Below are 27,026 nucleotides of genomic sequence, written 5' to 3'. Positions count from 1 at the left end.
GGAGATCAAATGATGCAAGTGATATATATATACAGAGAGAGAATTCCTTGTATGCCACTGAAATTATATCCGGTTCCTTCTATACCATGCAAAAAATCAAACTTCCGTCTATGTCATTTACTTAATTTTTTCTTCTTTACGTGCCATTGCCGTTAACTTTTTCATCCAACTCCGTTAACTTATTTTGCTTACGTTCCTTCTATGCCACTACATGCCAAATGACCCGAAAGATAGGGTTGAAAATTGATATTTTCGAATAAAATTTAAATTTAGACAATAAAATTGAAAATTGATATTTTCGAATAAAGTTTAAAAATTGATATTTTCAGATAAATTTGAAATGACTCGCAACATAGAATTGAAAGTTTAAAAAATATCAATTTTCTTACTTTGGAAAATATCAATTTCCCGCAACATGTATGTATGTATGTATGTATGAAATTGATCAAATATATAGGGTATGCAATTGCAAACCAGCTAGCTATAAAGGGTGGCCACATGCATGTGCAGATGCAAATGGGTAGTTGGATTAATATTAATTCAGGCCAGGCCACCTCAAATGCAAGACCCCTGTCCGCTGATCCCGGGCACACAACAAGACAGAAGCATGGACTCTAAACTAAACTAGTGTACTACTACTCTAGTCCATTAACCTCTTCACACAACTCCAAGCTACTCCTAGCCACCATTTTAGAAGGAGTATTACTTACTTTTAGTCCACAAACATGCACACAAATAATGCAACTAGCTAGGAATCATATCTTGGATCACAAGTCTAGCTTTCTTAGCTAGTAATACATTTGTCTGTGATGCTTAATTAGCTTCTGGTCCTTTTTCTTCTTCTCATATAATCTGCTGCAATGTTTGTTGATTTTGCTTGATGCCATTCTGATACAGGTCAATAGTTCAATTATAGATACTTTCTTGAGAAAGGCAATACTAACAGTAAGTAATTATTTAATTATCTTAGCTTTTATTTTGTCCAAGTCAATGGTGTTTACAGAGGCCAAACCTTACTAAAAAGGCAACCGGAGGTTTGACCAAACTTCTGCAGAGGAAAAGGGATCAAACAAATGCAGAGTGTCAGAAAACTGTTTAGCGGTTCAAACCAAAGGGGATGGTTTATAGATTAGGTGCCGTCTCCATTTGATTTGTTCCATTCACTACTAATATTTTTATTTTATAAGTCACATTTAGAAGTTTAGATACAGTTTGTACATGCCTATCAATCACATCACAATCGTAAACAATACATAGATTTAGTTGGACGTTGATCTGTAAATTAAATACAGATTGAACTCAACCTCTAGATCAGCCAGTCAGGCAGTCACTGCTCTGAAAGCAAAAGTGAAAAAGGGATAAAGATTAACCTTCCTCTTGTCATGATTAAAGGAGTGGACTAACAATATCCCTGTGTTGTATATTAATCAATGGGTATTGAACAAATGCCTTGGAGACAAATGGCAACAATCAGAATATAATCTTGTTAATTCCATCAATCAAAGTCTTGATTGGCACCAGCTATATACCCCCAACAGATGCAAGCTGCTAGAAGGGAACAAATTGGATGAACTTTGTTTATCCCCATTTTCTTCCATTGTTTTCCCATGATGGAATCTTACAGCCTTTTGGCATCTCACCAACAAACTGAACACACGTCCCATATGGAAGATAATAAATAGCCATACACAACCTTGCAAATTAATTTCTCATGAGAAATCCTGTAGGTAGAATCTCATTCTCACGGAGCATTATTATATTTAATATTTTTTTGCACAATAAAACTATAGTAGGTATTTTTGGTAGGCCCCTCATGTCAGCTCAACACTCAGAAAGTACAAACATGAATTTCAATAGAACCCAATACAAGTATCGTTTATTTTTTTCCTATGAAATTCCTTCATCATTCATAAACAAACCATGCATAAACTGTGTTAAATGATAATATGCATAGAGGTCTCCACATTCACAAGGTGATCATCATCAGGAATTAGGAGGTGAGAGCATCAATAGGTCACTTAGGATACCCTAGATTAATAATGTGAAATTTTGGCAGATTATAGGAAAGAAATAATCAATTGGGGGGCCAAGAAGATTAGGGTGATGGATCCAATCTGTGACCTTTTGCGGTGGCCATTTTTTTTCTTCTCTCCATTGGATCAGTCATCAGTCTGATGAGATGAGTCAGTCCACAGCTGCTGCTGCTGCTCATCACTGGAACCCACTCTGATCTCTCTCATCATCCCATGTGCAGCCCACCCAAAACATTGCATATTTCTTTCTCTCTTAATTTCTCTTTCTCTTTCTTGCATATGCAATTAACTGTAAGACAGCTCTCTCTCCTCATCAGCTTAGTTACAGTGTTTTATGCACAGCTAGCATGTACATTACCGACTGAATCTGTGGTGTGGTTATCTCTCATGAAAGGTCAACATCTTGTCTAGCAGGAACCAACTGATGATAAGAAGTGAAACAGAGGTTTGACTGGTCAGCACTGTGATCTACAAGAGATCTCATATCAACAGGAGACTCTGGTTAACTAAGTTTTTCTTCCCTCCTGGCAATGCCATTACTGTTGATCTCTCTTTGATCTTACTTCCATTGATTGAGCTCAATATATATAGCTGTGGTTGGAAGAATAATTAATAGAATGGAGCAATAATGTGTACTTGTATGCATGGCCTCTTGATTAGAAGAATTAATTAATTATATCCAATTATATATGTTTCCTTCCTCAAAAATTACAAAATGAAAAAAGAAATTCTTACTCCTCCCCTTGCCTCGCATTTTCGTTCGATCGAGAAAAGAATCCGATCTCATAAACATGGTATGGTATCAGAGCCAGCCGAGCTAATGGAAGCTATGATGGACGATCATTCGAGCTTCCAGGCATAGAGGTAGAGACAAAAGCCGGTGGGCGGCGGCGGCGAGGCATCGAGGAGCATGGCGCCGGCGGGGGCGGAGGCGCTGGAGAGGACGATGGGGCGGAAGACGAAGAGGGCGGGGCGCATGCCGGCGCTGAAGAGCCAGTCATGGACGTCCCAGTAGACCTCCACCTTTGCTCGGCTGAAGGTGACGGACTGGTTGCCCCTGAACTTCCATTGGAGGTGCTTCACCTGCACCGCCTCCTCGCCGTCGATGGCGATCGTCATCTCCATGTCGGCGTCGCCGCCCTCGCCGCCGCCGCCGCACTCGATCGCGATGTCGTGCACCGCGCCCTGGTCGTGGAACCGGGCCTTGGCCGCGAACCGCCGCTTGCCGAACACGTGCTCCCGCCGCGCCACGGGGGTGGCATCGCACGCCGCGGCCGCGCACGGGGCCGCCCGCCGGAGCGCGTCCTTGCGCATGTCGCCGACCACGAGAACCACCTCGCCGGCGGCCTCCACGGCGACGTAGTACCCCGCCCGCGGCTCGGGGATCCCGGCCCCGAACCGCGCGCGGCGGAGGTCCCACAGCACGCGGAGCGCGGCCGGCGCGGTGCCGGCGAGCTCGACGCGGCGCGAGCCGGCGCGCCGCCAGAACTGCCAGGGGCGGAGGTCGACCCTGCACTCCACGGAGGCGCCGTCGACGCCGGTGACGGAGACGGCGAACGAGTGCGAGAGGAGGTCCCGCGACCACGACACGGTGACGACCCTCGAGTGCCCGGCGATCTTAGCCCGGTACACCGACGCCGTGACGGCCTTCCCTGGCTTGTGGCCGTTGGCTGGGATCTCATCGGCGGCGATGTCGTGGTCGCCGCTCCGCTGCTGCACATGGTCCTGCATGGCTGGCTACGTACTACAAGAAGAAGAAGAGCAGCTGCGCATACGACGACGACGACGACGTCATGCGCCTAGCTGATCGCCGGAGGCCAAGAAGAGAAGAGAAGAGAAGAGAAGAGAGGAAGAGGAATATATAGAGGATGGTGGATGGCAATGGCAATGGCAATGATAGGGTGGCTGATGACCTCTCAACTCTCAACAATTGAGTGATCAGCTGCAGACAGACATGAGACTGACAGGCATGCATTTGCACATTTTAAGCCAGCTTTATATATAGGGTCTGCCTAGTAATTATTTGAAAATTTTAATTTCATCAGTTAAATCCGGTCACTGTCATTAGATGATAATTTGAAGATGTGCACGCAAGTCAAAAGCCCATACATGCCTTACCCCCCAGCTCCCAATGCATTGCACGCGTGTTTAACAGAAGAACAAAAATTCAAACGTTTGATCAATAATAAAAGTGTTATATATATAAATAAATTAATTTGCATAATTGTTCCTGTTCACTCAAACTGACATGATGCTGGCTTAATTAGCTTGTAGCCTAATACTCTCTTCTCATGAAATATAGTAACTACTTTTGGAATGACCTTGAGTTAAAATTGACTATTAAGAAAAATATTAACGATGTAAGGATGGGATTATTAAATTTATCATTAAATAAATTATCATAATCAGAAACTCTTTATATATGCATCAATGCATGCATGGCTTGGACTCGATTATTGGACTTGCCTGACCAACTTGGTAGTTGGTACTACACTACTGTTTGCTCTTTTGCTAGCTACCAATGCATGGATAATGGATTCTCACAGAGTTTTTATGCCCCCATGGTTTACCTTTCTAGAACATGTGAAAAATTAGATTTTAAAACTTAATTTTGTAGCTGATCTTGGATGTTTTTATCATAGTTTATTTTTCAGTATTTACTTTTAAATCACCAAGGGCAAAATATACAAATGTTTTACCCATAATTGTATTTCTTGCTCGTAATGTTTCGGCTTATAATAAACATAAGAAAAACAATGAGGTTGTTCATATATGGAAAACCAAGGTGTATGTATATTTGAGTAGAAGGGCTGCCCTTTTTTTTACAGAAATGTAGTTATGTTATTGGCTTTATTGGGTTCTTGATGTGCTTTTCCTCCTTAATTGATTTGGTTTTCTTTTGTGTGAGAAATTAAATAGGCTAGTACTAATTAAGAGGAACATGGATGGGGTGTTGCTATCTTGCTTTCAGGTGCACTTGGGCATGTTTCTCAATTTGATGCATTGGATCCATGTATATGCATATATCATTGACTGAAGTATATACTGGACTAGTTCTAATTGACACACACATGATCCTGAAATAGTGAAATGTGTACATTACAGGGAACAGATGGTGCCTATGTACATGCAATCGGCAAATTTATGCACATTTACAAGCCAGGCCACCATGAATGTAGCCTTTGACATCAAACTTAACAGCCTCAACAATAGTATATGTAATGTACACTAAATATCCACATATCTTGGAGGCTTGGAGAGTGATAGACAGGAGCAAACAATGCAATATAATCCCTGTTTTCATGGTCAACAAGTTTCCACATCTCTCTGCCTTCTTGTATATATAGAGGGACTGATAGATATATATCATTGATTGAGGTACATACTTACATGAATGAACCCCAATATATTTGCATTGGGGAGATGGCTCATGTCCCTTTGCACCACAACACAGATCCAAATTCTGTGTGCAGCAGCTAGGATCCCCAAACCTTCCCTGGGTTGGGGAGCCTCAGGTTTCAGGTACACAGATTCAGATGCCCTGAAAAATGGGATGCAGCACCCAGGCCAAAAGAGAGCAGGAAAATGTGAGGGCCTGGCACTGCATGCAACTGCAAGGAGACACACAAATCTGGGGCATGTGAGAGATGCTACTGGAGCATGTGTTGCACATATTGTTGTTTATGCCATTGGCCACTTTAGATCTGCTCATCACTGAGTGGTAGTGGAGACTTCTACAGCTCCATCCTCCATGGCACACTTGCAATAAGAAATCAAGCTATGTGTATGTAGTACACAATCATAGAAACCAGTGAAAGGGAGTAAGTGCACAGTACAGCTCTATGGACTTGAGCAAGCATGCATGTGACCCAAACATAATGGAAATAATTGAAACTTATGTTTTTCGTTGCAAGTCTGTAACAGCTCAAACACTGATGTACATCATTAACACTAATTCTTCGTTAGAAATCATTAACAATTATTCTAATCACAAAAAAAAGAGAGGAGAGAACAAGGAGGTGCACTTCTCATGAACAATTCAGGAATACAGTAGCATAATTCAGGAATACAGTGCAGAAACCTAGCTTTTCTCTTGGCTTCAAGGAAGGGGAAAAAACTCCAGACAGCTACATTAGCATCATATATGTATTGCAGCGCTTGGTCACAGATTCCACAAGCGTTTGTAGCTCCTCCATTCCATGAAACAAAAAGAACACTGGATGGCTGAGACCACCTTTTTGCACAACAACGTACAGTTCTAAACACGGGTAAGAAAACACACTGGAGCTAAGGTTTCTCTGATCTGTTTCTCTCATCTGCCTTTAGCCGGCATCTAGTTAAGGTTTCCTCACGATGCTCTTCAGGCACGCCTTTCAAGATGAGCTCTATGTCAGCCTTGTGCTTCCTTCGCAGCACGTTGAGCTCCTCTTGCTGCTGAGCTAGCAAATTTGCTAACCTCTCGGTGACATCTGCTTCAACATGCTCATCCCCATCAAATGACCGATGGCTAGTGCTGCTGACAGAAGCCTCTCCAGATTTCCTGTCGATCATAGATGAGTTCGACAAGTCTGCTGAATGTGAAACTCGCTCACACATATCTTCCACAGTGTGGTTGGAAGTGCCAAGATTATTGCTGGCTATATCATCAGTGGCATTCCTCTTAAATATCTCATTTGCTAAGTGAGACATTTCACTGTGTCTTCTGGGCGAGTCTGACCAATATTTATGTCCAGAGGGAAGATGTTCTTGGACAAAGCCATTATGTGTAGCATTAGGGTCAATACGCAGCTCAGAAGTCTCATCATCTGCTTCTGAGCTGTTGGTCTCAGAGTGAGCTCCTTCGTCCCCTTGGTTTTCAACCGATTCTTCTACTGTCCAATCAGGAATATGAGCTCGTATTTCAGCATCTATCATTTCTGCAATCGCTGTCACATCTTGGTCTGTGAGATCTAGCTGCACCACCATCTCAGTTGCAACACTAATCGAAGTGTCTGCTTCAATGTCAAATGGGAAATGGATGTTTTGAGCATGACCTGCGGTATTGCATTGAAAAGAAAATGGTGTATATGACAAACACTGCAGTAACAACATATAATAAGTAAAATGGATTCCACACTGAAAAAGACCTGTTGAATCAGCAATTCTCAGTTTCAAAAATATCGTATTCAGGTCCTTCCGTTGGCTCTCGACTGTAATTATTCGACCAGCATCTGCATGTGGATCCCTGGTGCTATGTATGTAGCTATCACTTGGGTGTTCTTCTGCAAAGCTACCTGCATTTCATCGTAAGATTGATATAAAAAGGAGAGACTTTTCAGACCAATGCAATAGAATTCATATCATTGTCGCGCATATTTGTAACCCATGCTTGAGTTTGAACTAACAGCACCATCTGCCATGTTTATCTAAGGTTAGATGGGGATGATACAGCAAGTTTGCTATGTTGCCAATTCAGTCAGTACCTGATCTCTTCATATTTGATTGGAATGGATAGAATATTTTTTCGCCATCAACGTCTCGGAGAAATGGATCCATCAATAGCTCTTGTGCAGAAAGTCTATGGGAAACTTCGGTGATGCACTTCTCAATAAAAAATCTAACCTCAGGGTCTTCAATCTTAGCCAGAGAATTAGGCTTTTCGCCCTGTTGTACCAGCGTCAAGAGATTGAGACAGTGATACAATGGTTACTGATCAAATAGGAAATCCATTGCATTGGATGCAAAACAAAGTAATTTCTTCAAAGACTTAGTTGCCAATGAATAGACTTAGAGCCCCAGGAATATATGATTGGTTTCACTAGAAACTCATTACTGGAGTCAGTGCTTATGTTTTTCAAAGCTAGGGCATTGATTTTGTTATCATGATTTCACATCCTTTAGCATCCCTCTCCTGTGTTATCTTGACAAACTTGAGTGTGTACTCTTAATCTCTTTTTGACTCCTTTACTGGTAATATTTCCTCTGTATTTTAGATGACACTATTGACTTTTTAATATGCATGATCATTCGTCTTATTAAAAAAATTACATAATTATCATTTATTTTGTGGTGGTTCAATTTATCCCTTGAATTTATTACTAGGTATACTTTAATTATAACTTGTATTTTGCATATCTTTTAATAAGATAAATAGTCAAATGCACGTTGAAAAGTCAACGGCGTCATATATGAAAATACGAAGAGAGTCCTTGTGAGATAAGGTCTAATATTATTGTAACTAGGAAAAATAAAATATAGGTCTAAATAAATATAAATGGTTGGAAGAATATATAATATACATAAGTTTTTAACATGGTATATACATGTTGTCAAATACTTACTTTATCAAAAAATATAAGTATTTATAGGTTGTTTAATGGATATTAATTTTAGGAAGAAAATACTTTGTTGTCCCTTAATAAATCAGGAATGAATGAGTGTGCAGGGTAGGTAGATGTAGAATAGTAATAAATTTAAATGAGAAGTGATTGACGAGACAAGTACCATGAATAATGTCATAAATCCTTATACGGCGGAACAATATTTTAATCCTAAAAGTTACTGCCTCCCTTTCATAATAACTTCATTTTCGTTTTCTGTGTCCAATGCTTTGACCATTCGTCTTATTTAAAAATTTTATACAAAAATATAAAAAAATTAGTCACACATAAAGTACTATTTATGTTTTAACATATAGTAACAATAAAAATATTAATCGCAACTTTATTTATGTTTTAACATATAGTAACAATAAAAATATTAATTGTGAAAATATTTCAAATAATACGAAAAGTTAAAACATTGTACTTAGAAACTGAAAATGAACTTAATATGGTACTGATGTAGTATTATGTTTTGGGACAAGAGAGTACTTCTGTACCTCAAAGCATACACAATTATCATGACAACATCTAGGATAGGAATTTATAACTGTGACCATTCACCAAATTTATTAGCATTGCTCGAGTGATAGATTTTTGCAATTCTTGAGGAAAGATGGTAGTAAGTTTACCATGACCATTATTTTTCAGAAAAGAAAAGATAAAAATAATGCATAAGGATAAGTAGACTGACATCAGATACTTTCTTGTAAATCTGCGCTGCATTGGAACATTCACAATATGGGTACTCAAATGTAACAAGCTCCAGTAAACACATCCCAAATGCATAGATGTCTACAAGCTCATTGTACTCTTCATCATAGAGTTCAGGAGCCATAAATTCTGGTGTGCCTACAAGGAAGAAAAGGTTTCCATAAATTCTGGTTACATGAGAAATATTGAGTTCCTAATATATATAAAAAGAAAATAAAATAAAACACATACCAATGATACTGTGAGCCGAGCGTGCATTATCTAGGATGGTTGCTAATCCAAGGTCTCCAATCTTCACTTCACCCTGGTTTCCATTCACAAATATGTTGTCACATTTCAGGTCTCTGTGGATTACTGGTGGATCATGGCTGTGGAGGTAGACAAGGCCATTCAAGATTTGCCTTGACCATTTCTTTAATGCTCTAACATCTACCTTCTTGTGCTTAATACGGTACCTAAACAATGACACAGAGAAAGGAAAATATTCAGTGAGAGAAAATTTGGGCATCCTATAGACCTGCATATGCTTAGCATGCTGGTTTGGTTCTACAAAAGTTGCTTGTTTTGATTATTGAAGCCATGCTAGAATCTGAAGAATGAGCTTGAGTACCATTTTCTTTGACTTAATATGGACATATATAGCTAACTAATGCTAAATAAAATGTGCCAAATTAATGACTGGGTATAGTTTGTTCATATTACTCAAAGAGCATAGTTATAATCAGATGGGAGCAAGAGAACAAACTGGCGCAGTGTCCCTGATGTGAAGACTTCTGTGATGAAGTTTATGTTATTGTTTTTCTTGTCAAGCCATGAATTGTAAAACTTGATTATATTATTATGCTTGAGGGTCTTCAGCAACCGGACTTCTGATCTAAGTCTCTCCAAATCATCATTATTCCGAAGTATATCACCCACTTTGATCTGGTTCCAAGCAACTTCCAGACCTTCCAGTTGATCAAAAGCCTTGTAGCTATGCCGGTAAAATTTGAATTAAGGATCTCAAGTTCATGTCAAAATTGAATGTACAGCCAAAGATATATGCTTTATTTTGAATATAATGCGAACATATAAGTTTGTTTTGCTACCATATATAAGTTTGAGATTGATATTCATAACTCAATGAACTGAACACGAAAACTACACAACATCGATAACAACACAATACACGATGATAAAATAAGTTATCCTATCAAGCCAGTAATCGTCATGGAAATCAACCTTATTTTGAAGATATTTGTATTTGTAACTAGACATGTACTAATCTGAGCAAATTGTCCAAATTGGCAACATAGTTTTACATATAAGAGCAGTTGGAATCCTAACGGCAGTTCATCACAGGACAGGAACAGTTCCCATATACTAGTAGATCACACTTTCCCAAATCAACCAAAGATTCTATAAGAGATATTTCTCAAATCAATTGTTTAAATAAAACACATGAGAAATAGATCATAGAAGGATGGAAATTGGTTGGAGCATTAGCCAACCAATCAATGCACCAGAAAAGAACAGAGAAAGCAAAGGGATTCTCAATCTAGCAAGAACATGTAGAAAGGTAATAGGAGCTTTATTTGACAAGTTGGCAATGCTTCAATTAATCATATCAAACAATGCCAAACACACATTTAAATCAAGAAAAATAAATACTCCATCTATCCCAATTTGATTATCATATATGGTATGGACACTAAACCCAAAAATCTATTTAATTTGCATTTAAAGAACTTGAGAAACCACAACCTGCATGCATACATGCAAACCGATTGGACACATCCATGCAAACAATTAATGTGCATGTGAAGTAAATGGTTATATGCATCTCAACCGAGGTGTGATGAACTTCATTCCTTATATAATGATTAAATTGAGATTTATATTTTTACTCTTATATGATGATCAATTTGGATGGATGAAGTACTATTCAAAATCTACCCAAAAGAAGAGACGTCAAATGTCAAATGGATATAAATTCAACACATCAAAAAAATTGAAGATATCTTAATGGGCACAGACTTTCAATCCCCCAAAGAAAAATGCACCTAGGATAAAAAGAAACCCACCATGAAATACACAAAAATAAAATCTTTGGCATGACAAAACAGGCCAGGAACAAAGCAAAATCGCATGTCAAAGCCAATAAGTCGGGCATGGGAGGAAGGATACACCGTCTTGAAGGCACCCCTACCGAGGACCTCCGTGTACTGCAAGAGGCGGCATGCATCAAGGAATGAGATGAAAGATCAGAGAAACAGGGATCTGAGCAAGCGAATCGAGGGTGATGAGGGAGAAAGGGAGGCATTACCCGTCCGTAGCGGGTGGTGGGGTCGACCTCGGCGAACTCCGGTTCTGTGTCAAGCTCAGGCGGTGGCGTGGGTGGCATCTTGTGGTGATGGAGGTCGGCAGCGGTGTGGGTCACAGGGGTCTCTCCCTCTCCCTCTCCCTCCCTCCCTCTCCCTCAAAAGCGCCTTTTTTTAATCCAAAACCACCTTTTTTCTTCCCAAACGCTACCTCCTTCATTGCACCACACACCTCACCCCCTCTTCGTCAATCGATCTTCACCGCATCATATCTTGCCCCATCTGGCCTTATATTTGATTTGATTTGATTTCTTCCAAAATGGGCTTTGTTTTAGGCCCATTTGAAACGTTGGGATTGAAAAAACACATGAATATAACAAACATAGAATTGTAACAAGACTATAGTGTAAAATAGAATATTGAAAAAGAAATAAAAAAATATGTGAAATGACCATTTGAATAGACCGTAGAAAAAACACATGAGATATATTGAAGTGAAAGTTTCCATGAGGTTGGACCTCATGCTAACTTTTATCCAAAACTTGTATGGAATCCTACGAAAGAATTTTCATAAGTGCTTTCTTCAGTTAGGAAAAGTTGATGACCGAATAGAAATAGCTAGTAACCAAATGGAAAATAATTTATAAATAAACTTTTATATATGTGTTCTTATTGATAAAAAACCAAGGCTAAAAAATAATTTTCAATAAAAAGACCCAACAACTTCAAAATTAAGGGTTAAAATTTAAATTTTGGCTTATAAACATAAACAAAAGCGAAAAGATTTAGATGCAGACCACACTTTCACAAAACAACCAAGGATTATGTGGGCAAAATTTCTCGAATCAATTGTTCAAGTTAAACACATGAAAAAATAACCATACATTTTTATCACATAATTCTATTTTGGACATTTCTAATTGATAGGAAATAAAATAACCCAACCCCACAAGTTAAATGGCAATTACCCGTATCTTGACATGATTGGTACTTAAACAAGAAATAGTAGAAGAAGAAATGGTAAGTAAAACTGGGGAAGAACGGGCTAAGATCTTAGTGGTTAGCTACTTACAGGTAGAAAAGAAAAACAAGCAACTCAAGCTAATTTACAAGGGTCTTTGGATGATTTGCCATCTCCCGGATGGCGTATTCCCAAATACCACTTTCTTCGTGAACTTTAACTATTTGCCACTTGTCCTATAGGTTTTTTTGATTCAATGCCACTTTTACCTAATTTTGTAGGATTATAGCTAAATATAATCTTTTATCTTAATAATAATTATTTTCTAATTGTTAATTTGAATTTAAAATTTTAAAATTATATTTTTACATGGAAAGCATTTACCTATATTCTAAGTTGTACTTGTTTATAAACTCTTTTATATATAATATTTAATTTATAATTCAAATTCCAGATACTTCTAAATTGTATTTATTATTAAAAATTATTACAACGATTGATATTAAAATTGATATTGAGGGAAGAGTCCATCTATAAATACAATTTATAAACAACTAAAATTTCAGTGAATCGGATTAGAAATATAATTTAAGATTTAAAAAAAAAGGGTCCATGTGTAAATTAAGAGAAAAGGTCAATATATAAATACAATCTAGAAGTATCTAGAATTTAAATTATAAATTAAATATTATATAGAAAATATTTTATGAACAAGTATAATTTAGAATATAGGTAAATGAGTTTCATGTAAAATCATAATTTAGAAAATTTTAAATTCAAATTAACAATTAAAAAATAATTATTATCAAGATAAAAGATCTTGTATATATATAATTCTACAAAAATAGACAAAGTGGCATTGAATCAACAAAATCTACGAGACTAATGGTAAATAAATAGTTAAAATTCACGAAGAAGATGGTATTTGAAAATACGTCTTCCGAAAGAATGGCAAATGATCCAAAGTTCCAATTTACAGGGTCGAAGGAGAAGGATGCACATGCACATGTTGGTTGTACTTCTTCCCCACCACCACCAACAGCACCTCCAGGGTGGTGGAGTCCATGGAGGGATCTGGACCGTGCGGCGTCGCATCGGACGGCTGCGGGTGGCGCGCGTGGTGGCCTGTAACCGGCGGGTGAGGTCCACGTCGGCGTTGGTTGGAGAGGGAGAGGTTTGTGTGCGTTTCTCCTCCGCCAACTTTCCCTTCCTGCCTTCCTCTTGAGATTTGAGATGCGCTGAGCTGAGTTGGAGATGCTCATGCTCATCTCATCGTCGCCGCGTTGAGTTCGACCGCGCACGAATTCCGCCCCTCCCACCCTCCCCCTCCCTGCGATCTCCGCCGCCCTGTATATATCCGGCGGCGCATCACGCAGTGCCCTCCTGCTTCTGCTCTTCCTGCTCGCCGCCGCACGGCTTGACCCGGCGATCGACCGGATTTCATTCCGCCGCCGATCCGAGGGGCGTTGCGGTGATCTTGGCCTCCATCTCAGAGGCCAGGAGCTGCCGCGGAGGTGAGGTTAATCAATCTTGTGCTCTCAAGTTTAGCCGCTTCGATGCTTCTTCTGCGCCCGCGAAAGATCTTTCCTTTTTTTTCCCCTTTCTGGAGGTAAAAATACCTTTTTTGGGGGGTAAGCTCACACTGGGTTGGTAGATGGTCTGGATTTAGGATTGGAATTTCAGATGGGGCCTTGCTTTACTAGTTTGCTCGTTATGTTTAATATATTATTTCATAAAGATGTGTTTTTTTAAGGTTGGGAATTGAATCTGCAACTTCTACCTTCGGCAGGCATAAGCATAATTACTCTAGGATAATATCAACTTGGTTTCACTGTTACATCCCTGTACTTGCTTGGCATCTCTGCAGGAGTAGTAATAAGTAACTCATCCCCATAAATATATGCCTGAACTTTAACTGCAAAGAAATTTAGAGTTGCCTTGCAGCTGTTCATTCTACAGAGTGTCATTTCTTAGAGCTGTTGAGTTTCAGTTGCGAACTGAGAAAAACATGGTGTCTTTTTTGCTGGTATTAGCAGCCCAATCTTTTTGCTTTTGCTTATGTTTATAAGCCAAAATTTAAATTTTCAATCTTAATTTGGAGTAGATTTAGGGTTTTCTTTATCGTAGTTTATTTTTTAGCCTTCGCTTTTAAATCGTTAAAGACACGCATGTAAAAGTCTTATTCACAAATTATTTTTCATTTGCAAAGCCAAATAATCACCCTCTAGATTGGATGGCACTGTTTCTAGGTCCTGGTGATCTTTATTTTATCATCATGCCTGCCATATGCATAAGTTATTAGTTATGCACATAACAAACTTCTCCAAAGATTTCTGACCTCTGATTGCATGCATTCCAGTGATCACCACTCCTGCTAAGCTGCCCTCATTATGATCTCATTGGACAATGAGTAGCAATTGTCCTTTGCTATTTTATATCTCCTGTGGTTACGTTCATACACGACAACATGGGAAAGCTTGCAGCTGTTGGTCGCAGGTTTGTGTCCTCTTTTTTATTTGGCCCCCCTTCACCTTCAGTACTAGAACCAATATCATCTCCCTGTTCATCTGACATGTTGATATTTGCAGTATACTTAGATTTACAAATGAAAGCATGAGGATTGTTATGGTAACAATTATTGGGGTTCTCTTTGGCTTCTTCATTGGTATTTCATTCCCATCAGTCAGCATAACAAAGGTAAGTCTAACAATGGTTTTATCAACATAATTGCATCACTTCAATTAACTGTAAGGGAATAACTTATTTCTATTTGAATTATGGCAGCTTCACTTCCCTTCTAGCTTTGTATCATACATAGAAGACAGGAACTCTGGGCTCACAACACAAGCTTTGCTTAATCATGCCTGGACTTCTGCCCGAAATGCAAGGGAAAACAGTTCTGAACCAAGTTCTAGCACTACTTTTAAGGTTCTTTATATCAACTTTTGCCTCTCTATTATTTTAGTTGTAGAGTACCATGGACCATTAGGTAGATCCATTTTGATAGTTGTCACCATTCTCAGCTTGAGTAAATGATGGTTTGCAAGTAACAGCTTATGTTCCTTATTGCTGTTCATGTCTAAAGCATCAGCTCCTCTATAACAAGGATTTTGCTTTCACAGATTTATGTCCCAACAAACCCCAAGGGTGCAGAGAGGCTAGCACCAGGAATTGTTGTACCAGAATCTGACTTCCATTTGCGCAGGTTATGGGGAGAGCCAAGTGAGGTGTATTTTCTTAATCCTTTTCCAAAGATTTTATTTTACTTAGCCTAATAGGTCCTTTGAGAAATTATTGTTATATATTATTATCATGTGTCTCGTCCTGTTCATCAGGTCCTGATTGATTAAGGAGCTTTAACCTTATACGTGTAGTTTTCAAATATTTAAAATAGAAGGCCGAAATTCTGCAGCTTTCTAAGTCTATTGCTTGGTATGCTGATATTGTTATTTTGCATATGCAGGACCTGCCCTTCAAACCAAAGTACCTTGTCACTTTCACTGTTGGATATGCACAGAAAGAAAATATCAACAAAGCAGTGAAGAAGGTAATGCTGTTGGGACTTTAATTTGCTCAACAAACAATGCTTCTTTCCCCGGTTTCGACACCTGAATCTTTCAATCTATATCTCATTTCACTAAACTGACAAGGCCTGGTCCATTTGTTGTTCTGTGCTGCAGTTCTCTGACAATTTTGCTATTCTGTTATTCCATTACGATGACCGGGTGAGTGAGTGGGATGAGTTTGAGTGGTCGAAACGAGCCATCCATATAAGTGCAAGAAAACAAACTAAGTGGTCTGCTACTGTTCTCTTATGTAATTGTCATTCTTTCGGTTGTTATTTGGAAAAAAAAATTCTAATGTTTTATTTATGCATGTGTAGGTGGTATGCCAAAAGATTCCTGCACCCAGATATTGTGGCAGCTTATGAGTACATATTTATCTGGGATGAGGACCTTGGGGTGGAGCATTTCAATGCAGAGGAGTACGCTTTTGCTCATGACATTTCATTCAAACACTTCTTAATATGCCAGCCACACTAACAAATGTCTGCTGGTTTATGTGACAGATACATCAAACTTGTCAAGAAATACCGTCTGGATATCTCTCAACCTGGTTTAGAGCCTGATAGAGGATTGACGTGGCAGATGACCAAAAGAAGAGGTGATCGTGAGGTCCACAAGTGAGTAAAAACGTTCTGCTCGGAAACAGATGCTTTTTCTGTTAGCAGAAATCCACTGTTCTACAATACCTTTTTGGAATCTAGCAACTCAAGATGCAATCCTTTTTTATCATAGGGTTACAGAGGAGAGGCCAGGCTGGTGTTCTGACCCTCATCTTCCACCTTGTGCTGCGTATGTGATCATTGCGCTCTTTCCTGAGTTCTTTTTGGCTGTTTGCAGTACATTCCAAAATATATGACTGTCAAGTACTATCCGTTGCAGAGAGGCTAACTAATGTATATTGCTGCTGTACAGCTTTGTTGAAATAATGGCTCCAGTCTTCTCTAGAGATGCATGGAGATGTGTCTGGCATATGATACAGGTTTGCATGTCACAGTAAGCTCATTGGTACCTTCCCGCCATGGGTTTTTTTTTTTCATTTATTTGATTACATTACTTTCCACTGCAGAATGACTTGGTTCATGGATGGGGTCTTGATTTCGCTCTCAGGAAATGCGTGGAGGTATAATTATCTTTTGGGTGTCTAATTTCAACAGCCTGACAGACTGTCCTTCTGAATATGTTCACCTAATGCATTGTTCATTACAGCCTGCCCACGAAAAGATTGGGGTTGTTGATTCGCAGTGGATTGTTCACCAAGTGGTTCCTTCACTCGGGAACCAGGTAAATGAGAATCCTTTTATTTTTGTTCAAAGTGTTTCGCATAGCTGAAGCATGCTCATTTGACACATGTTTGCCTCTGTCTTGTCTAAACAATCAACAGGGCAAATCAGAGAATGGAAGACCAGCATGGGAAGGGGTAAGTGTCCTCGAAATTTTGCGCACATGAACACACTAGAATTTTGTAACTTGTAACCATCATGTTCGTTCGTTCAGGTGAGGGCGCGGTGCAGGAAGGAATGGGGCATGTTTCAGACAAGAATGGCGGAGGCTGAGAAGGCATACTACAAGATGATGGGCATCACACCTCCAAACTCCACATTGGTCTAGCTAGAGCTAGGCTGAAGACTACTGCTGATTCTTCTTCTTCTTCTTCACTCCCATCGATCTCTTCTGCCTCTGTGAATGATTCTAATGTTCCTACCTGCTGTACAGATAATCTAGAGATGGTTATGCTGGGTGTGTCTAGGCTGTTAGATTAGTGTGGATTGGGATGGTGATGATCGTATCATACCATATATGTAGAGCATACAACACACGAGGGAGGCCATCATGAGGAGGATGTCATTACATACCATCTATAAATCGATTATTTTGTTTTTTTGTAGTGGTACTTTGTTTGTTGTGCCATTGTTGTACGCTTGCCATTTTATTGAGGCATACGGATTGATACATGATCAAGCGCGAGCGCAATGTCATATCTGTCTCCAGCATAACAACTCCGAGAAACAAACACAACATGTAAATTACCTGAAATTACCTTGTTTGAGTTATATGAATATGTTTTATTGATGGATAATCTAGTTTTCGCTGATAGTTATTTGAGGATGTAAAAAATAAGTACTATAAAGTCGAAAAGTTGTCATAGAAAAATATTTTATGAAAATTATATATATTTTTTCCACGAAATGTTCTTGTAGGGTTCTGGATTTTGGATTTCATTTGCACACTAATATCAAGCTAGTTCTTTCATTCTGGATTTTCGTAAACAGTGTGTTTTATAAAAAGAATCATATAAACTTCCTTGAAATATTTTTTTCTAGAACAGAGGCTAATTCATTTATTTATAAGCTTTAATATCTATAGATAATCCATCAATTTCGAACATGGGAAGTTTCAAATGGTATTTGATCCAAAAACAGGCACTATTTGTACTACTAAAATTCAAAAGAGGTGTCTTTTTGCAAAACTGGTTGACCGCGTGTCTACCCTCACCGCCGTTGGATCCCCTCCGCCACCGCCGTCGCTGCCGGATAAGGAAAGAACAATGCTTCGGAGCGGCGGAGCGCGAGCAACCACGGCGGCGGCGGCGCTGCTCTCCTCCTCCTCGCCGCCGCCGCCGCCGTTCCGTCTCCCCAGACGCTTCCTCTCGCTGACGACCACCCCTTACCCGCTCTACTACGACCTCATCCTCTACCGCCCCTCCGACCCCAAGCCCCCGCGATCCTCCGCCGCCGACCACCACCACCGCACGCCACCCGACGACGAGCAGCAGCCGCCGCAGCTCGACCGCGCCAAGCGCCGGTACCTCCGCAAGCGCCGCAGCCGCCTCCTCCCCGACCCCGACGCCTCCAATGCCAAGCCCTCGTCGTCGTCGTCGTCGGAGAACGTCGAGCTCAAGCCGGAGGTGGTGGACTTCCCGCGGCTGCACGCGCGCGAGGAGGCGCTCTACTTCCACGACGCGTTCGCGCTCCCCTGGGAGAAGGACAAGCACTACCGCATGCTCTACCGCCTCGAGAAGAAGTACTTCCCGGACCAATCCCTCGACAACGCCTTCGTCCCCGCCGACGCCGACGCCGACGCCGACAAGGGCCTCGTCTTCTTCGACGACGATAAGAAGGATGACGAGGGGGAGGTGAAGAAGAAGGGCGGCGACGATAAAGGGGAGGTGTTGGAGAGAAAGGTGGAGGATTTCTTCAGGTCGTTGAAGAAAGGCCCTGGCCAGGGCGAGGCGAAGGCGAAGAAGAAGGAAGCTGAGCCTCCTCAGGTGAAGCCGGAGGAATGGCCGCAGCCGTATCTCGCTAGCAGGACGACGGAGCTGCCGCCAAGGTGGAACGGCCCAACCGGGACCGTCGTGCTCATCGACAAGCCCAAAGGTGACGCCTTTTCTCGTCTGTTGATGAACATTAATATCTTGTATGGACATTTCGACAGATTGACTATGTTGGTTCTCGGGTAAGAACTCAGAATGTTACTACCTCCGTTTCATATTATAAGTCTTTTATCTAAATTCATCAATTGATGAATGTATATAATTTATATATGTGTTTAGATTCATTAGCATTCATATAAATATAGACAAGGCTAGAAAGTCTTACATTGTGAAACAGAGGGAGTAGCTATTAACACAATTGCAAGCTTGTGTGCAACACTGCAATTATTCATGCCTAATTATCACCAAATAGGTAGTACCTTCTAAGCCGTAAAAAGGATTAAGCTGTATTTATGCAGATCACCAATTCAAAATGGTAGCAAGATTGGGTGCCTTGTGTGGGAGCACTAATGCTTTGCCTGCAGCCTTTGTTTAAAAATGATTGCTAGATGGATATTGTACTTTCTTTGTAGTTTATGAGATGTTTTTTTGAACATAAATGAATTGTCAGCTCAAAATGCCCACTCTCACCTACATAAAAGCATCCAAGCTATAGTTCTCCAGAATAATCTCACCATGAGGACATCTGTGTACTTTTAGATTAGTTCCTAGCAGCCCTTTTTTTGTCAATTTGATCATGGTTAAGCTAATTAGTATTTAGTAGGAGTAACTGTGTAGATGAACCTGTTGCCTTCCACTCCAGTTTGTTAAGCTGAACATTTCTCTCTACTAAACCAGGATGGACTTCATTTACTGTTTGTGGAAAGCTGCGGCGATTAGTGAATGTGCAAAAGGTGATTTTGGGATTTTCGTGGTATAATACTGTGTTTGTAGATCTTTGTTCCACAAACATGTTTATTGACTATATTATTGCAGGTCGGGCATGCTGGTACTCTGGATCCAATGGCAACTGGATTGTTGATTGTTTGTGTGGGTAAAGCAACCAAAGTGGTTGATAGGTACTCCAATATTCTCAGGAAACTATTTTGTCTGTTAATTTTGGGTCAATTTCCTGTGGCTTATCTTGTTTCATTTTGTTTGTATTTTTTAGAGAATTTCCATCTCTCCTAGAATGTTAGGATTTGCTATCTGCAGTAATACCTCCTGTTCTAGCATTCTCAGTACATGTTTCCTGAGTGAATGTTGGCATGCTTTTGAAGATATCAAGCAATGGTCAAAGGTTATAGCGGTGTTTTTCGACTTGGAGAAGCTACATCTACTTGGGATGCAGATTCACCAGTATGTATCTTCTACTGTGATAAATTAGCCTACTGAATATATATATTAGAAATTTTAAATTGGGTTTACTTTCAACTTGTATGATACGTAAGGAATTAATACAGTACTTCTACTTATTAAGTACAAAATCAATATGTTTTTCTAGTTAGGTCAATCTTACTTAACAAAACTTACAAGTGTGGAAATATTCTATCATGAAAATGCTTGATTACCTTTTTGACTGTGTATGGCCACACCTCATTGTCAATGTGTAGGTCAAATCCTTAAGAATTCGTTGATCCTCTGGATCTCATTGGCAATATCTATTGACATAAACAGTATATGACATACTGTTTCTACACCTTACTGGCTTATGGTCAATGTCTCAATGATAATTTTTGTCGTGGCACAATTATGAGTTATGTTAGAATCTAACTCTTTCTCTGCCACATTTAATCCTTGCTATTTCCTACTACTTTCTACATCTAAATTTACTCTAGTTCAATTTATGTGTTTTTTCTGTTTATATGATGGTTATGCCTACCCATCAATGTATGATCAGGTTATTCAGAGAGAACCATGGGAACACATTAAAGATGAACATATTAGAAAGGCAGCAGCATCATTCATGGGTGAGATATGGCAGGTTCCTCCAATGTTTTCTGCCATTAAGGTATGCCATCTCCTATAAAGTAGACCTGTTACTGCTCCTTGTAGCTAAAGAGAAATTTTTGCTAGAATTTTTTTTGTGGGATTTCCTAACCTAGTAACCTTACACTATCTCTTATGCAGTCCTGCTTGATGACAAGAAACAAACAATTTGAATTATATGCTGGTTGCACTATCTCAACATCTGTCTGTGCACTGTGAATCTGTGATTTTCTGTAGTTAATGGAAGAATCTATGCAGTTCCAGTTGGCTGACCATTTGTACATTCTTGTTACTATCTTATGCAAAATGTAGATTTTGTTAATATTTTTACTTTAAGCCTCACAAGAAGATGCTGCATAGCTGATGGCAGTAGGTAGAATGGTAGTAAACTGTGCAGCTTAAGCAATGCATATTGGATTGAATTGTTATCAATCTGTTGGCAAAATATTTTCCCTTATGGTTATGCTGTTCTACCATGGAATTGCAATTAACTAAATGCATATCAGGTTGGTGGTGAAAAAATGTATGACAAAGCAAGGAGAGGTGAATCAGTAGAGCTTTCACCAAGGAGAATATCGATATACAGTTTTGATATTGAACGCAGTTTAGAAGATAGGTATTCTTCCTTGTTCCCCTTTTACTTGACTTCCTAGAGTACAGATCTATATATGCATACTTGATTCGCACTGTTCCCACACTCCACTTGACATCACTTTTATTTACATATTTCCAGACAAAATTTGATATTTCGAGTTACTTGCTCAAAAGGAACATATATTCGATCCCTCTGTGCGGACTTGGGGAAAGCACTTGGAAGGTCTGCTTATTATTTGTGTCCTAAAGTCTTGATTTTTCAATTTGCACGAATGAGTTGATCTATGCATAATAGTACAATACAGTTTAATAACTATTTAAAAGTGCAGAATCACATGTCCCCTTTTTAGGTTTCTAAGCTTCTGATATTATCATGTTAGGCTTGAAAATTACTTCATCCTCTCTCTAGATAATCGAATTTCATTTGCTATAAGTATTTGCATGTCATTGAACTAGAGAAAGATGTTTTTGAATTTAGCAATTGCATTGTGGTCAACTAGTTTCTGGTACTGGTTCCATCATGATTTAATAACTAAATATTTCCTTCTTTTCTTATTTTTAGCACTTACAGTTAAAGACCCACTTATCTTTTCAATTGATATCAGCTTTTCTAACTTTCCATTTCCTTGTGTGCCGATACATTGTGGTGACTAAATCAGATATTTATATTTGTCTGCAGTTGTGCCCACTTAACTGCCTTGCGGAGAGACTCAATTGGTAAGTAGCCATCTTGTGAACTTTGACTGGTATCTGCATGATGGTCAATTAATTGTAGTGTAATTTGAACAACTCAGTTCCTCTCATACATATTTTTTAAGTCACACAAGTTCCTTTGGTTCAGAACAGTCTTATCATATTTTTAACTTTATGCTCAATTCGCAGGTGATTACTCAGTCAATGATGCTTGGAGTTTCAGTGAGCTGGAGGAACAAATTACAAAGGGATATCTATGATAATTCGTCTGTGTTCTTTGGCAAGATTGTAAGCCAAGAAACACCATGGTCCAGGCCTCACGGAACAATAACCTGCTTTCGATCTATCATTGCAGGCAACTGGTGGAGTGAGCCCTCATTTCGTAGTCGTTGAGTACCGAGAATCTATTAACCAAAAATCATAACGCCCAAAGTGCAGATACATTGGTATAATCTGAAGAATTTTGACACCAACACCTACTCTGACATTTCGGACTATGGGTGTCTCCTTGGGGATCAAGGAATTCATTTAGGAATCCCTGAACTGATGTGCGGCTGTTGTAGTTTTAGGTTCTGCAACGTTGCAATCATACATACTTGATATGGAACATTGTCAAAATCTGATGAAATGGAATGTGGTTATACTTGATTATTTTCTTTTCATTCTGCTATACTAGCATCTCTTCTTTATTGAGACAGTTTCCAGTCTCATGTCTACTTCTTATGCACCAAGAAATGGAATAAGCAGTTGTTTGTCATAATAATAACCAGGGTTAAGCTGAAAGGATCAAGGTTCATTATATAGATATCCAAACATTGTAGGTATACTTGTGCCAGAAGAGGTCAAGGCAGCATAAATGGCACATCATTCTGCACTTCTCCAAAATCCTGAAAAGCCTAGTCGACTGCCGAAAGGAGCCCTAGAGGAACAGTCTACAAAGCAATTGTTGTCATCAGCATCTGCTTCACGAACTCGATTCTCTGCAACCTCTCCTCAAGCTCCTGCTTTGATGCATCATCCATCGCCCCCTGCTCTTTCCTGCAAGCAGCAAAGATTGCATCTTTCTTCAGATTCAGCACAATACCTACCGAATTTCAGATTGCTCAAACAACAGCAGGTGTTATGCTGCACAATTCTTACCTTTGATCATCTGAATAAGATGAGCAATGGCCCTCCACCTCAGCTTCACTTCGCCGCAGCGAATCGATCGGAGGAGCAATGCTACAGCAGATGAACTGGGAGAGCAGAGGATCAGGAGAAGAATCAGGAACCGGCCTGCCGATGCAGTGTGAGGAGGGTGCTTCGAAGTAGGAGTCCTCTTCATATGATCCCTTGTCAGCTGCTGCTGCTGAACTTGGCTTGCAAGAAGACTTCCTCCTCTGTGTTTCATGATCAGAATGCCAAATGGTAATGAGCTAGCAGGTTTACAGTAAACTCCAATGTGCTTTGCAATGTCTGCACATGGCACTACTAGCAGTGAAATCTCTGTGACTGTGAACTGGGAGCAGTGAGTACCTTCAGTAGATGTGAGTGCTGAACCCTGAAATGTTCATCAGTGTCCTTGTCAAGATTGTCTGCGCAGATTGGACAAACCTGGAGGAAAGTCATTCAATCATATGATCATCATCATAAAGAGACTGATCCCAACAGTGTCACCAATCTGAGAAGAACCACAACCACGGTACAACTACTATAGTACTTATGGGAATATTTTGTTGGGTGAACTGTTCACCATTAGACTGAACAAAGGTGAGAACTATTTACAAGTTCACAGCTACAGTGAACAACTTGTGTTGTTTACTGCACTGCGCAGTGTCATCAATGGATAACTGGCAGCAAGAACAAAAGAAAAGGAAAAGCTGGGTGTCTTCTTCTTACGGCATTTTTCATGTCAAAGCAATGCTCCTCCTGGAGATGGTCACAGAGGAAGGGAACCTCCACCTCGATGTAGCAGAAGGGGCAAGGGATGAACTCCCACCACTCATCATCTCCTGAAATGAGGAGAATTTTTAACCACTAAATTCACAATTGCAGTTCTTTACCACATGCAATTTCAGAGATCATGTGAAACAAAAGTAACAACAGAAAATATGCTTTTAAAAAAAATATAATGAAGCTCACAATGGATATAAATTACTACAGGCAACTGTGAAGGTTCCTTTTCTGAACCTTTGGTGTGACATTGTGTTGGCTATTTGACAGTGGTAGTAAGTTCACACTTCACACCAACAATAACTCTCTCACGCTCTCATGTGATCCACACTTCAAACCTTTCGATTTCCGGTCACAGAAGGGATTACACCAGTGAACATCAACATGAAAATGTATACAATGATCCTGAATTAACTCCAATGGAACAGAAGACAAAATACCAGGATAAATTCTCACCACAAAAACCTCCCAAAAAATTCTGGTTTTGTTGATAATAAGAGATCAAACATATGCCAGAGAGGAGGCCAGTCGTCAAGAAGTCAATAACTAGGATAACCATGAAAAAAGAGGAAATCTGATAAAGAGAAAACACCCCAAGAACTGAACTGAAATGAAAACCCAACCTTAAGAACCAGTCAAGGAGCTCAATGGCTCCATCAAGAACAAAAATTTTCTTGTGACAGCAAAACAAAGATCACTAAAAAAGACATACAGGCAAACAAAAGAACATTCAACACCCAACCAACAAGAAATCAAAGTGACCAAATTGTAGAGACCTGAAAGTTGATAGTGAGGGTGGCCATAAAGGTGCTGCCTCCCTGCTGCCGGTAGGAAGCCATGGTGAGCCTCCACTTCCATCCCTCCCACACTTGTCACCACTCACTACTCCACTGCTCTTCTCTTGTTTACCTCCACACACACACCACAGCAGCACATGCAGGAAAGAGAGGAGCTGGAAAGCATTGTTGCTCCTGGCTCTTCCTGCGTATTTATACCCCTTTTGGCTGCAGGAATATTTCTCTGTACATCTCAAAAAGTAAAGTGGAAATAAAAAGGCTGGTAGAAAGTCGAAATAATGTGGCTGGTTTGGTGAGGTAAGAGGCATTTCTACTTTTTCCTCAGGAATTAAACAAGACACACCACTGCACAATGTCATGAGCCAACCTCACATGGATGCTGTCTTTAATTATATGCAGAGAAGTATTTTCATGTGTTAATGAAAGTAATACAATACAATGCAACAATCATCTGCATTTGCCAGCAATTAGAAGGGTCAGCTAGAGAAGATAGGTTTCTCTCAGGCATCTTGCTCTTATCCGAAGGTCACTGAGGGTGCTTGGCTTTGGATTACACAAACATGTGGGGTCAACTTAGAGGCTTAATTTACAGTACTTTGGATTACACAACCATGCTGAAGCCTCAAGGCACTTTTATCTTTTGTCAGCTATCGCTAGCAAAACACAATGCATTGTACGGAACTCCAGCAGAAACAAGAAAACTAGTGTAGAGATCATTGGGGCATGTGACGTGTAGTGGTGCTACCGATAAACAAAGGTTGCAACTTGTGCTACGGAGTCAAGCTGAGGGTCATTGCTGATCAGCCTTCCTAAATTTATGTGCATGTGTCATCTAGATCTCTGAACTCTTAAAATGTATTTTTGGTCCCCGAACTTATCCGAGGGTGTCATACAGGTCCAAACCGGCTCCAACCCGCTCCATCCGCTGACGTGGCATGCAACAGTGGTGCCTACGAGAAGGGAGAGAAAAGAATAAGGAGGAGAGAGATACTAACATGTGAGACCCACATGGCCCCACCAACATTTAGACGCCACCGTGGCATGCTACGTCAGCAGATGGAGCGGGTCGAAGCCCGTTCGGACTTATATGACACCCCGAACAAGTTTAGAGACCTAAAAATGTATTTTGAGAGTTCAGTAATCTAGATGACACATGCACACAAGTTTAGGAACCGCTGGTGCACTTCACTCTTTTATCTGTGACCAGTCTTGCTCGTGTCTTAAAATATTTTTTTATCCTTTTGTGGTTTCTTTTATTCCTTTTAGATAAAAACTTTTAGAAACTTGGAAGACAAGTCTAATGAAAAAGCAGAAGCAGAAACAAAACACTTTTTATGTATGTTCCTATCACTAACTTATACTACCAGTATATACTATTTTTGAGAACATTTTTAGGGTTTGCATTTCAAAAGGGTAAACATACGGAATAAAATATACTTAATAAAATGTATTAAAGTTACTTAGATACCAAGATTGTGCCCGCTGGTCAGTCTTCGGAGGTACTCATAGGGGGTTTACACGCGTGTATTCTTATTATAAAAAAGTATGTATGCGTTATGAGCGTCTGCGTTATACTTTATTCTTATGAAAAAAAATATCTGAATGCAAGATCGTGTTCCGGCAATCCGGTGAACCCTGAAGAACATCCCGTTCTCCGTGAAGTGTGTGACAGTATCCTATCCTTGATGGTCAGCACAGCACGGCAGCAGCTGGCGTAGTACCAGTGGCAATGAAAGCTGAAAGGTGTCGTGTGTGCTCCTCCCTACAAAAAGTAACTTTTTTTTTCTCATCAGACATTTCTCAATATAAAAGCTAAAATGCTAAAAAAATCATCCATT

General features: G+C 39.9%; 5 protein-coding genes across 6 annotated transcripts; 2 read left to right on the top strand and 3 right to left on the bottom strand.

The window, feature by feature from the left end:
- Positions 1-2,680: 2,680 nt before the first annotated feature.
- LOC107304263 lies at positions 2,681-3,778 on the bottom strand. Its single transcript, XM_040524652.1, has one exon. The coding sequence runs from the start codon at positions 3,762-3,764 to the stop codon at positions 2,874-2,876; it is 891 nt and encodes a 296-aa protein (XP_040380586.1). The 5' UTR covers positions 3,765-3,778; the 3' UTR covers positions 2,681-2,873.
- A 2,129-nt stretch (positions 3,779-5,907) lies between these two features.
- LOC102714181 (probable serine/threonine-protein kinase WNK2) lies at positions 5,908-11,531 on the bottom strand. Its single transcript, XM_015837562.2, has 8 exons — positions 11,412-11,531; positions 11,273-11,310; positions 9,852-10,079; positions 9,338-9,561; positions 9,087-9,244; positions 7,496-7,676; positions 7,160-7,306; positions 5,908-7,066 (listed from the first exon to the last, which is right to left on the bottom strand). The coding sequence occupies exons 1-8, from the start codon at positions 11,487-11,489 to the stop codon at positions 6,321-6,323; spliced, it is 1,800 nt and encodes a 599-aa protein (XP_015693048.1). The 5' UTR covers positions 11,490-11,531; the 3' UTR covers positions 5,908-6,320.
- Positions 11,532-13,572: 2,041 nt separating this feature from the next.
- On the top strand, positions 13,573-17,814 carry LOC102713904. 2 transcript variants are annotated; one of them, XM_015837561.2, is made up of 15 exons: positions 13,573-13,881; positions 14,727-14,863; positions 14,956-15,064; positions 15,152-15,295; positions 15,490-15,594; positions 15,831-15,914; positions 16,048-16,163; positions 16,251-16,352; positions 16,437-16,550; positions 16,666-16,722; positions 16,846-16,926; positions 17,000-17,053; positions 17,140-17,214; positions 17,315-17,350; positions 17,428-17,518. In XM_015837561.2, the coding sequence occupies exons 2-15, from the start codon at positions 14,835-14,837 to the stop codon at positions 17,429-17,431; spliced, it is 1,110 nt and encodes a 369-aa protein (XP_015693047.1). In that variant the 5' UTR covers positions 13,573-13,881; positions 14,727-14,834; the 3' UTR covers positions 17,432-17,518. The 2 variants fall into 2 exon arrangements, with proteins under 2 accessions (XP_015693047.1, XP_006653957.1); XM_006653894.3 differs by having other exon boundaries at positions 13,586-13,881; positions 16,846-16,912; positions 17,428-17,814.
- A 617-nt stretch (positions 17,815-18,431) lies between these two features.
- Positions 18,432-23,215, top strand: LOC102709178. Its single transcript, XM_015837560.2, has 9 exons — positions 18,432-19,307; positions 20,042-20,097; positions 20,180-20,262; positions 20,464-20,542; positions 21,084-21,194; positions 21,679-21,788; positions 21,906-21,989; positions 22,446-22,483; positions 22,649-23,215. The coding sequence occupies exons 1-9, from the start codon at positions 18,479-18,481 to the stop codon at positions 22,717-22,719; spliced, it is 1,461 nt and encodes a 486-aa protein (XP_015693046.2). The 5' UTR covers positions 18,432-18,478; the 3' UTR covers positions 22,720-23,215.
- A 14-nt stretch (positions 23,216-23,229) lies between these two features.
- On the bottom strand, positions 23,230-25,337 carry LOC102713628 (protein DEHYDRATION-INDUCED 19 homolog 6-like). The gene is made up of 5 exons (XM_006653893.2): positions 25,168-25,337; positions 24,338-24,450; positions 23,975-24,052; positions 23,600-23,838; positions 23,230-23,497 (listed from the first exon to the last, which is right to left on the bottom strand). The coding sequence occupies exons 1-5, from the start codon at positions 25,247-25,249 to the stop codon at positions 23,392-23,394; spliced, it is 618 nt and encodes a 205-aa protein (XP_006653956.1). The 5' UTR covers positions 25,250-25,337; the 3' UTR covers positions 23,230-23,391.
- Between the last annotated feature and the right edge of the window lie 1,689 nt (positions 25,338-27,026).

Source organism: Oryza brachyantha, chromosome 5, assembly GCF_000231095.2.
Source record: "Oryza brachyantha chromosome 5, ObraRS2, whole genome shotgun sequence".
NCBI classification, from domain to species: Eukaryota; Viridiplantae; Streptophyta; class Magnoliopsida; order Poales; family Poaceae; genus Oryza; species Oryza brachyantha.
The sequence above is the reverse complement of the archived record's forward strand: the minus strand, read 5'-3'. Positions and strand labels throughout refer to the sequence as shown.